Source organism: Ovis aries, chromosome X (genome assembly GCF_016772045.2).
Source record: "Ovis aries strain OAR_USU_Benz2616 breed Rambouillet chromosome X, ARS-UI_Ramb_v3.0, whole genome shotgun sequence".
NCBI lineage: Eukaryota > Metazoa > Chordata > Mammalia > Artiodactyla > Bovidae > Ovis > Ovis aries.
This window is the reverse complement of record NC_056080.1, coordinates 100585050-100597614: the sequence shown is the minus strand read 5'-3', so window position 1 is coordinate 100597614 and position 12565 is coordinate 100585050. Positions and strand designations below refer to the sequence as shown.

General features: G+C 36.2%; 1 protein-coding gene across 3 annotated transcripts in view; it reads left to right on the top strand.

The window, feature by feature from the left end:
• Positions 1-12184, top strand: part of PHF6 (PHD finger protein 6) — a 47656-nt gene extending 35472 nt beyond the window's left edge. For 2 of the 3 annotated variants that reach the window (XM_027962857.2, XM_027962855.2), the window contains exons 9-11: positions 406-539; positions 8578-8707; positions 9040-12184. In XM_027962857.2, coding sequence (XP_027818658.1) covers positions 406-539; positions 8578-8707 — 264 coding nt within the window. In that variant the 3' untranslated portion in view covers positions 9040-12184. Of the gene's footprint in view, positions 1-405; positions 540-8577 lie in introns of all 3 variants that reach the window. The other variant, XM_042242496.1, reaches the window with a different exon arrangement.
• The last annotated feature ends 381 nt before the right edge of the window (positions 12185-12565 follow it).

The following is a 12565-nucleotide window of genomic DNA, read 5'->3' as shown; positions in this document are numbered from 1 at the left end:
GGGGCATTGCTTTCCTATCTTCTCATTCTTCCTCCGGTCATAATAAGAAAGGGACTGATTGCAGAGAAGAGAAGAAGCTAACCACTAAAATACAGAATATATTTTTATGTGTGTTTGCCAGTATTAAGGAGTGTTCCCTTTATGTTTCAATGTCAGATTGCTAATGGTTAGTAGAGTTAAATAATGGAAACATCAGGGGTGACTACATATTAGAAAGTCAAAGTATGATTTAGATTGAAACATTATTTAAGATATATGCTATAAGTTCAGTGCACTCTCTTTTAATAGCAAAACTTTTCTTTGTAACATGGAATGTTTGGCTGAAATATGGCTAAAATAGAAAAAATAAGATTGCATAAACTTGGAAATACTGCTTATAATTATTCTTTCTCTTCCCTTAAACAGAAATGTACACTTTGCAGTCAGCCCGGTGCTACTATTGGATGTGAAATAAAAGCCTGTGTTAAGACTTACCATTACCACTGTGGAGTACAAGACAAAGCTAAATACATTGAAAATATGTCACGAGGAATTTACAAGTAAGAGAACAACAATTGTCCATTTTCCTAAACTTGGCAGTAAGTAACTGCCCTTAAATAGATGACATTAGTTTACTTGCTCGCTCTTCTTAGGTGATGTTTAGCCAAGTATAGAATACTGAGGACTCTGTACAGAGTACTGCAATGACATTTTCCTGTGCCTAGACATCTCTGGATTAGTTTGTTTATCCAGTGTTTGTTATGCTTCCTATGTGCCTGGCATTGGGCTAGGAGCTGGGCATACAACAGTGATCAAAATGGATACAGACTGTGTCTTCATGGAAGCTCACAGTCTAGTGGGAGAAACATATCAGTCAAATGGCCACATAAATAAATATACAATCACAAACTTCATAAATGGTATAAAACAGTGATCCTCAACTTTTTTGGCACCAGGTTTCTGGTTCCGAACCAGAAGACAGTTTTCCCATGGACTTGGGGGTGGGGGTGGGGGGATGGTTTCAGGATGATTCAAGCCCATTACATTTATTGTGCTAATGATAATCTTTATTTGCAGCTACTCCCCAGCAATAGCATCACCACCTCAACTCCACCTCCAACCATCAGGCATTAGATTCTCATGAGTGTGCAACCTAGATCGCTTGCACGTGCAGTTCACAGTAGAGTTCGCCCTTCTGTGAGAATTCAGTGCTGCCACTGATCGGACAGGAGGTGGAGCTCAGGCAGTAATGCAAGCAATGGGGAGCAGCTGTAAATACAGATGAAACTTGGTTTCCTCACTCACCGCTCACCTCCTGCTGCGCAGCCTGGTTCCTAAACAGGCCATGGACTGGTACTGGTGGGGGTTGGGACCCCTGATGTAAAAGTTCTGTTACAAAGTGCTGTGAGAGCATATAATGAGGAGGAGCTAACCTAGTCTATAGTAGAGAAGTGTCTAGGAATTTCCTTAAGGAAATAGTGCTTGAGCTGAGATATGAAAGGCAAAATGGATGTGGGTGTTGGGAAGGTGTTCTAGGCAGAGAACAGTGTGTGCAAGGCCCTAAGGTGGTACCCAAGCCAGGGTGCAAATGGTGGTGGGGGGGGGTGATGGTAGGAGACCACTGCTGAAAGTCCAGGCGAGAATTGCTGGTAGATTAGAATAGTAGTTGTGAAGATAGAAGTCTAAAGGTACTCTTGGAAGACTGATGAAAGAGTAAGGTTTGGAGATTTGGGATTATATGTTACCTTCATTTTTTTATTGTCTTCTCCTTACCTGTGCTGCATTGGACTAGTGGTATCAATATGAATCTATAATGGTTCCGATTGTTTAGTCAAATGGAGAATAAGTTGATAGGGATCCCTGAATATTTATTTATTTGGTTTGTCTTTGCAAGTTGTAAAGGACTTCTTTGCTCTCACATTCCCAGTGTGCAATAAACCAATGACCCAGAGTCAACTACTTCATGGACAAAGCAGTTTGTGTCAGCAGTCACCAAGCCATCTGGGTAACTGCAGGAGGTGCTAATGCTGTGTTATAAACTTGGCCAAACTTTGCTTAATAATAAAGGCACATGTTTTCCAAATGAATTCCATCAAGCCTTTAAGGAACAGATAATTCCCGTGTTATTTTTAAAAGTCCAGCACATAGCAAAAAATTGGAAAACTTCTTGATTCATTCTGTAACACTTTCATAGTTGTGACACTAAACCTGACAAAGATACCATTTAACAACAGAAATTTAAGAACTAGAGACTGATCTTACTTTTATAAATATATGTACCAAAATCCAAAATAAAATACTAGAAAATCAAGTCCAGGGCTGTAGTCTAACAGTTTCAAGATTATTCAAAATTAGGAATGTGACCTATTAAAATTACTAAAGAAAAATCCTAGCGCTTTCTAATGGAAACTGAAAAGACGTTTGATATCATTCAACATCCATTTCTGAATTTTAAAGTAAAGTAGCAAAAGTGCTCTTGGTTGTAAGCTAGGAGTCTTACTGGAGTGTTAAGAGAAAAAAACAGCTGCTTTGGCGTTAAAGTAAATGGACCACGGTTCTTAACCAGAAGGTAGAGGGAGCCCTCTTTAAAAATGGTCATGCCTGGGCCCTACCCTTACAGTAGGCTGGGGCCCAAACCATGTATTTTATGACTCACCAGGACTTCCCTGGTGGCTCAGATGGTAAAGCGTCTGTCTACAATGTGAGAGACCTGGGTTCGATCCCTGGGTTGGGAAAATTCCCTGGAGAAGGAAATGGCAACCCACTCTAGTACTCTTGCCTTGAAAATCCCATGGACAGAGGAGCTTGGTGCAGGCTGCTATCCATGGGGTCGCAAAAAGTCAGGCACGACTGAGTGACTTCACTTCACTTAAGTGATTCTCAAGTTCATCTCTAATTGAGAACCACTGTACCAATACACTTTCATTCAGATCAGCAACAAGACGAGGGTGCCAACTACCAAAGTCACTTCCACTGTTCTTCTGGAGGGTTAAGCTAGTACAACAAGGAAAGGAAGGAAAATGTATAGTAAATATTGTGAAGGAGAAAAAATTGTCAATATCATTGATTTCATTGTCTACCAAGAAAATGCAAATAAATCAACTCTGAATTTATTAACAATTTATAAGAGCTCACTCAGTAAGGCTGCTGAATATGAGATGAATTTTTAAAAACAATTCCATGACAGAAAAAGCCCCACAGTTCCATGGCAACACACTCCAGTACACTTGCCTGGAGAATCCCATGAACAGAGTAGCCTGGCAGGCTATAGTCCATAGGGTTACAAGAGATTGAGACATGACTTAGCAACTAAACAACAAATAGCTAGTTAAAAAATGTAAAGGAAAACTGTCTCCCACTCCCTCTCCAACTCTTACCCCTCTTCACACACACACATATATATACCAAAGGTGAACTTTGTTTTAAAAAAATAGCATCTTACACAGGACCCCAGTGAATGACCAAGTATATTATGATCCTTGATAGACTCAACTTTGAAAGATACCTGTTCTTCCCAAGTTATATATTTTAATACAATTTTAACGAAACCCAACTTTTTGACAGTTTTATCTAAAAAAGTAAATGTAGTAATATTGTCTATTAGTAATGATTGTTGCCTTATATAACTGGAAAAAGAAATAGAAACTTAAACAAGATAGAAGTTTGTTTCTCTTCTGAAAGACGTCCAGGGGAAAGCAGTGGTAGGCAGCTTTTCAGTGTTAATCATTGGTCCCCATTTCCTTCTTCCCATTGTCTCCTCCTTCCATAGGAAGCAGGAGGAAGCAGGGGCAAAGGAACATGAAACGACAAAGTTGCTGTTGCTCCACCTGAGTCAGGCTTTAATCAGCCTTCCTGGAATTTCCATACACTCAGCATCTCATTTGCCAGAATCTAGTCACATGTCCAAAGGAGTCTGGGAAATATACTCTTAGTGGACACATTGCTACCCAAACAAAATATGGTTTAGTACTATGTAGGTAAGGGCAGGGATAGATGTTGGAGTAGCCAACTAATCTTTATCACATGAAGCCAAGAAAAATTTTAATGCAGTTGAGAAGAGAAATCTTCCTGTTATATATCAAAGCCAATCATATAGTATAGTAGTGAAAATAATATGGTACTGGCCCAGGGATAAAGATCACTGAAGACAGATCCATATCTTTGTTGGAATCTTAGAATCTAAGAAGATGCCTTAGTGGGTATTGGCACTAACAAGCAATGGAACTTCTTACACATACATGTTTTTGCACTGTTGTCTGCTCAGTCCACACAAGCAGACTAGTAGTAAAAGATATATATTGTTTAAGGTTTAGGTCTCCAGTGATAAACTGCTCTCCATTTTATATCTGTGGTTCTTTAGAGAATTAAAATATTTTGCTTTTATTTGGGGGGAAGCAGAGTTTACAGAGGAAGTTTCCTCTCCTGGTTAACCTGTGTGTGTTGCCAGTAAGGACTTGGACGCCATTAAAACTAATTTTAGAAAGGGAAATGTTCACAGAGTTGGAGGCTTTCTGCTTAGAGAAGTCGTAATGTTTCAATGATGTGCTTAGTCACTCAGTCTTGTCCAACTCTTTGTGACCCTTTGGATTATAGCCTGCCAGGCTCCTCTGTCCATGGGATTTATCTTTCAGGCAAGAATACTGAAGTGGATTGTCATTTTCTTCTCCAGGGGATCTTCCTGACCCAGGGATCAAACCTGTGTCTCCTCTGTCTCCTGCATTGCAGGCAGATTCTTTACCCGCTGAGCCATCAGGGAAGCCCTCAGTCCCAATATAGTCTACCAATTGAACTGAACTGAATTGAACTGAATGTTTGTTAAGTTGCCAGGGGAACAGAGCTAAAGAGTTAACCAAAGGTGAAATTCTCATGCAGAAAGGGGAAATATTTTTATTAACATTTCACCTACAATAGCAAGAAGAAAAGAAAGAAAGGAAAAAGATCAGAATTCCATCAAGAGACTTAGTAAATGAATTTTAGTACATACAAGCATCTAGTGGAATGCTATGCAGCAGTTAAAGAATAAAGTAGACCCACGTGCAGAGTTGTGAAAGAGGTATTTCCAGTCAGGGGGGGAAAGTTGCATAATTCTGTTTTAGCATATGAAAAGTACATGCATACAAGATATGTGTATACATGTATACATGCATACAAGATATATGGATTTTTTAAAGCCTGTTTGTCCAAATTATATTTAGATCCCATCACATTATAAGATTGTTTTTGGCCACACTGCACAGTATGTAGGATCTTAACTTCCTGACCAGGGACCAAATCCATGCTCCCCGCATTTGAAGCACAGAGTCTTAATCACTGGACCACCGGGGAAGTCGCATGGTTTTTATACATAGAAAAATTTCTAGGAGTATAGTCAGCAAATGTAATAGTTGTCACCTCTTATTCATTGCATAGGGAAGGAGAAGAGACAATTTTATATTCTCCTTTATATAGTTCATGAGCAATACATTATTTTTTAAAGTAGCCAATAATACTTTATTTTTAATTTTATTTACTTATTTATTTTATTTGGCTGGGCTGGGTCTTAGTTGTGGCATATGGGACCTAGTTCCCTGACCAGGGATTGAACCCCAGCCCCCTGCATTGGGAGCATGGAGTCTTAGCCACTGGACCACCGGGGAGTCCCCCAATAATATTTTAGAATAACAAGCTCATTTAAAATATTGAAAATCAAATATATGGAGAATTATTGTATTTAAATTTTAACTTTATTTAGATATTCTTTTTGCAATAGTTATCTATTTTCATTTCCGAAAGAAAATGGAAACTATAGATAAAAATAAAACTTACTATCAACTTTAATTCTAGCATCAAAGGTAACTTTTAAATCTTTTTTTTTAGTTTTTTTTTTTTTAAATTTTAATATCTTTAATTCTTACATGCGTTCCCAATCTTTTGGAATATTTTCTTCTAGACATTTATGTGATTATTTACATGTATACATTTAAAAATCCAAACTTTCTTATATATAATATTTTATAACCTATTTTCCACTTCCTGTATCTTTAGTAGAGGCATTTTTTCTGTGATGTTAAACAGTAGTACATCACCATTTTAATGGTTGTTTAGTATTCCATTGAATGTGTGATTTAGCTTGTTTAATCAGTTCTTTTAGATGTTTAGATTTTTTTTTTTTTAGTTGTTAGAACACCATGTTGCAGTGGTCATCTCTGAACAAAAATATTTGGACTGGGATCTATGATGATTTGAAATGTTCTTTTTATTTTTTCACATTGAAATTTGTTTCTAGAAGGTGGAATCTAGCTTTTTTCATGGAGACCATTGAGTTCAAATAAGTCCATAACCAAGTAGTTTGGGGAGAGAAGAATGGGCAGATAGGAGGAAATGAAAGGAGGAATATTTCTGTATGAAATGGCTTCCTTCCCTTCTTTCTTTACCAGTCCTCTCTGGATCATGAATCAGTTCAGTTCAGTTGCTCAGTCATGTCTGACTCTTTGCGACCCCAGGAACTATAGCACTCCAGGCCTCCTTGTCCATCACCAACTCCCAGAGTTTACTCAAACTTATGTCCATTGAGTTGGTGATGCCATCCAACTATCTCATCCTCTGTTGTCCCCTTCTCCTCGCCTTCAATCTTTCCCAGCATCAGGGTCTTTTCAAATAAGTCAGTTCTTTGCATCAGGTGGCCAAAGTATTGGAGTTTCAGCTTCAGCATCAGTTCTTCCAATGAATATTCAGGACTGATTTCCTTTACGATGGATCATGAAGATATTCATATTAAAAAAGCAAGGGAAGATTATATAGTGATCTTTGTATCCTGTTTTATTTTATTTCTAAACTATATAAATATGTAGTTTTCTAAAATTTTAGCCTCCCACCATAAAACAGTAAGTTCTGTGACAGCAGAGATCTTCTTGGACTGGTTGACTCCTGTGGCCTAGGTGTCCATACTGGGGAAAGACATGTAATAGGCCTATAGGAAATAGTCCTTGAGTGAAAAATAATCCCAGAAAAGATTAATATTTTTCTAACAAAGAGCTCATCTTTTAGATAAAATTCTGTTATAAAAATTTCTAAAACTATACAACTCCTAGTCTCAGCAGGTACCAAGTTATTGCCACAATTGTTTCATCTACATTTTTTTTCTTTCTGAGCTATGTTAAAGCAGAATCCCAGATCTTCTGTCATTTTATCCTTATATACTTTAGTATCACTATGCGATTATTATCACACTTTTTAAAATTAACAGTGAATTCTTAGTATCATCTCATACCCAGTCCACTTGCACCTTTCCCCAGTTGTCTTGAAAATGTTCTTTTGGCCTTGATTTGTTCACATTTCAATACATTCACAGTCCTTATATAGCATTTAATGGAAGTCTCTTAAGTTTCTGTCAATAAAGAGCAGTCCCCACTCCACTCTTGCCTTTTCCTCCTGCTTATTGAAGAACCCTGATAAGTTGTCCTGGAAAAGCCCCTTGTCCTAGATTTTATCTATTCGCTTGTTTGTGGTTTCATATACCTCATTTCGTACCCCTCTATTTCTTGCATTTATAACTTGGTTCAAAGGCTTAATTAGATTCAGGTTGTATTTTGAAGGAAGATACTTCACAGGTACACTATAAAAAAGTCTCACTCTTGATATTTGAAGTCATGATTTAAAAAATGATTCCTAATGTGCAGTGTTTGAAGAGTAGAAATTCTCCATAGTTCTTTGAAAATTATTGAAAATGTTTTAAGAATAAAAAGTGATGAGCCAAACTATGTCAGAAGTCAATTATCCTTGTTGCCCCCCCGACCCCACCTCTGCCGTTTATTCTACTCACTTGTTAGAAACTTTCATGTTAAAGCTCTCTTACATTGTCTGTGGCAGATGAATTCTTATGTGATCATCTTTTATCCATTACTGCCCACAAGAGGGCATCTACTGAACATTTTTTAAGCATTGTTCCATCTTGTCATCTAGTGTATAATTGTCTTAAAACTAAGCTCAGATCATCCCCCACCCTTCTTTGACTATGGTGGAGATGATTGATTGTGCAAAATATGTTGGTGCGTATATAGTAAAGCACCAATAGTAAAGCTTCCCTGGTGGCTCAGATGGTAAAGAATCCACCTGCCAATGCAGGAGACCTGAGTTTGATCCCTGAGTTGGGAACATCCCCTGGAGAAGGCAAAGGCTACCCACTCAAGTATTCTTGCCTGGAGAATTCCATGACCAGAGGAACCTGGTGAGCTACAGTCCATGGGGTCACAAAGAGTCAGACAAAACTGAGCAACTGACACTTTCACATATATACTGAAAATTGATATTATTTTATGTTGGCTGAAAACCTTTTTAATCTCATTGGGCAAAGTGAGGAATTGCCTTATATTTGGACATATGTGGTAACTTTCATCCTAAACCAGAGGTTTTATTTGAGATGAAGTTTTGTATCTCATTAATAGAGTGCTTTCCTTTCTATTAAATAGAAATGAACCTTTACCTAATTTTGGAGTGTTTTTAAGCATGGATGAGGAGACCATATTTTAAATGGGCATCAACCTCATCCACTAATGATGTAAATATGTTCTCATCAATAATGACAAAACATTTTGAGATTTTTATCTTTCATCATTGTAGACTATATTGTAAAAATCATAGTGGAAATGATGAGAGAGATGAAGAAGATGAAGAACGAGAGAGTAAAAGCCGAGGAAAAGTAGAAATTGATCAGCAACAACTAACTCAGCAGCAGCTTAATGGAAACTAGGTATGAAAGTTAACTATATTGGCTGTGTTGTCAAAATACAGTACACACTGATAAATATATATTGAACTAATAATGTGCAGTTTGGTTTTTTTTTAATGCTATTATATTTAGTTAAGCATGTTACTAGAATGCTGAGGATGTGTAGGCTTGCATAGTTTTTCTTTTCTTTTAACTAGCTGATTTTGTAACTGTAAAAACAAGCTATCCACTTTATCAATAAATGTAGTTTGTAGTGTCAAACCAATAAGATATTCTTGCTCCTCAATAACATTTTATTTATTGTGCTCCCTTCAAGCATCATATTTTACATTTTTTTATCATCTTTTAAACAGGTTCATGGGACAGAGTTAGAAAACTGGGAATGAATAAGACATCCATAACTACTATTCTTTTTTCACTGTTTTCTAAAATCAAAAAGGGTTTGTAACTTTTTACTGCCCAACTCTTAGATCCTTCATTGAACTGCCTAAAAGCATCTTGTTTGTTTTATGAGCCTTCACTAGATGGCAGATTTGACATGTTGATATTACGTAGCTGTAGTTTGCAGTTTCTGGGAAGCAATTGAAACACTATTAACCCTGTGTATAGTGTCAACAGTTAAAGCAGACATTGAAATGAAGTAAGCTATATTTCTGGACTGAACAAAGTTCTACTGTTTAGAATGTCTAAGTTTGTTTAGTGGATTCATACTCAAGGGAAAGCGTAAGCAAATTTCACTTTACAGTGCAAACATGCCTCTGGTGGCAACACATGGGAATTTTTGAATTTTTTTTCCACGCTCAAGTAACGGAGGCTAGAAATGAAGAGAACCTTCTTTTTCTCTTGGCTTTGACAGCACATGCTAAAAAATCTCTTCCAAGAAGTGTGCTAAAGCTTTTCATTTGGTTCCTGTTAAAGTTGTTCTCACTGACCAGCATGGACTCGGGCAACTGGTGATTATAAGCTTTGAGCTCCAGTGCTTATGCCAAAATTCTCTTGACAGTAAACCTCTTCTCTTTTCATGTCATACAAAGAGCTTCTAGCAAAATGATTGGATCCTTTCAAGTTTAAACTAACATTTGGCAACAGCAAATGAAACCTCTTTAAGATTTAAGGGGTTACCACTTACTAAGGACTTTAGCCACCATGTCTGAAACTTGTTCCTCTCAAGTGCCGTGTTTTTGTGGAACACTTCATATATTGGCCCAAAGTATGTAAGGAGGTCTCATGTGCTGTAGAAGAAAAAAAACAACAGTCTTTGCATAAAACAGTATTTATTTTTAATTTTGTGACCACTATTTTAGAAACTTTATTTAATGTTTTTAATGTTTTCATTCATTGCTTTGCTTATCTATAAAATAGGCTTCTGTGACCTATTTTTCTTCTGGTAACGTTCAGTATTGTTTTATTGATCATCAGAATTGTTTCTCAAAGCCTAAGAACCCAGCTTTTTAGAAAGGATTTTCACACTGGCATTTCTAGCTAGTGATATTTTCTTCCATTTACCTGCTGAAGCACATTTATCTATTTCTTTATGGCAAAACCAAAAAAAACTTTAGTTGTGTTCTGCCTAATATTACCATAGCACCTCAGTATCAAGGGTAGGGATTCTGATTTCTGGTTTATTAACCTACCACATTAAAGCAGATTAGCCAACAAGAAATAACATGTTAACTTGACTGTACGTTGAGATGTTCTGCAGCTTATGGAAAAGCATCTTAAAAATGTAACAGGTGGAAAATTACACTGTGCTTAATGACTGATTTTTTTTATAACTGCTAGTCCCTTAAAGTCACATTTGTCAAGTGTGTATTCACACATTTACTTAAATCAAGGGACTCAATGATTGCTTTATTTTAACCATCTTTTATTATTTTTAGAAGGAAACTAGCTTTAGTAGTGGATTGCCCTATACGTTGTTCTCCTTTTGCTCTAAATATACCATTGGATTTTTTTGTGTATGTATGTGATGAATTTTCAAAATTCACCATGACTTGAAGTGCAACGACAGATCTAGATGTTTGTTTACCAAGCTATGTGACTTTTCCCAAAGGATCTGTACTTTATTTCCTTACAGCAGCTTGAAACCCATTATTTTAAATCTTTGAATCACTGTGTCTAGATCATTTTTACATTGTGTGCCATAGACTTACCCACGGAATAATAGAGCACCTTCATTTTTGGACAACTACTGTAATGATATTTTTAGGAAAAATGGAAGGTGCCAAGGGGTAATAATGGCCAGTCAATAATCATGTAATGATCTTCAAATACTATAGCTGTCAGTTAATAAATTTGTTATGTAATAAAGTGTATGACTTTGTATGGGTTTCTTCAACCCTTTCTCTGCCACTAGCAACCAGAATAGCACTTTACCATTTGGTTGGCTAGATAAGTGGCTGGCTACCTATTTTTCTCACTGTGGTGTCATTGGCTAAACAGTCTTTCATTAAAAATTGAAATGTAAATTGAAGTCACATGAAAAATCACCTTTGGTTGTAAACTTCCAATATTTTGATTCTCTATCCATGTTTTCGTCACATGCTGAGTAAAAGTGCCTTACAATGTAAAAATTGTACAGTACTTATGTTCCCAAGTAGCATCATCATCTTTTGGGTAGTAATTACATTGTGGTATGAATATTTAGAAAAATGGACCTCAGCAGTGTATTTACTGTTCATCTCTTAAGTCCTTAACTGTAGTTTTAATAAGCATGACATTATTTGATAAGTATATAACATTTACATCATTTCCAAAAATACTGCCATGACTGTCCTTTATGCATATTTTAGCTTAAAATTTTGAAGCATTTTTTCTTTTTTCCTTTTTTCCCTTTTTTTTGTTTTGTTTTTGTTATCAATATTAAACAGTGTAATCTTTGCAAGCATATATTGAAGATTATTCTGGAGCATTTATTGCCTTACCAGAAATGTTAGTAAGAAATGTTCTTTAGAGTAGAAAGATAGACTTGAGTTTCTATACTTTAATGAGCTCTTTGTTCCTGGGGGGAGGGGGGTGGGAAGGGTGAGTTTTACTTTCATCTCAATTTATTAAAAACCCACAACTGAAGTACATTTTATTTCAAGGATCAGCAGTTTGAGAATTTCAGATAGTACTTGCTCAGGAGTACGTGTTACTCAAGATACTAAGAGAATAACAAGATATGTAGATCTACTGTTGAATCAGAATCTATGTACTTGAACAAATGTGTGAATCTTAAATATCTCAAAGCAAAAGAAAAGTGTTCTAGAATGTTGTTGCTTTTTTAAGAAGCACTAAAGTTAGACCAAGGTATACAGTTTTGTTCTAACAGACATTTAGGTTATTGTAAAGATAAGGAATGCATTATGGGTCAAAATCAAACATTCCTCTCATATTATGTATATTTTGTTCCTGTTATATTGGCTTTATTTTCAAAATTGTAGTTTGTAGTATTAGTTTCCTTTTATTGGTATTCTTGCATATACTATTCATTCAATAAATGAGTTATGACTTTCATGTTTGTACTTATGTCTTTTTTGTGCAAGGGTATGATGAAGCTTATCTGTAACTGCAATAGTATTATGTTCCTTTTAGTCTTGCTATTATTTCAAGGTGAAATGCCTAGCTTGTTTAATAACTTTGTGGTTAAATAAGTATGAGAGAGAGAAAAATGTGAATTTGAATTAATTTTGACGTTTCACACATAAGGCCTTATCAGCGAGAGAAACAGCAAATCTTTCAAAAGTATGATAGAACTGCATTACATCTTGTTTCTTTTATCATTACAGGATTCATATACCTGTGACTTACATCAGATCCTCTGAAACCTAGTTAGAAGGTGATTTTAAAGATAAACCCAAACTCCTAGTATAGTTTATCAGTTTGCTCATAAGGGTG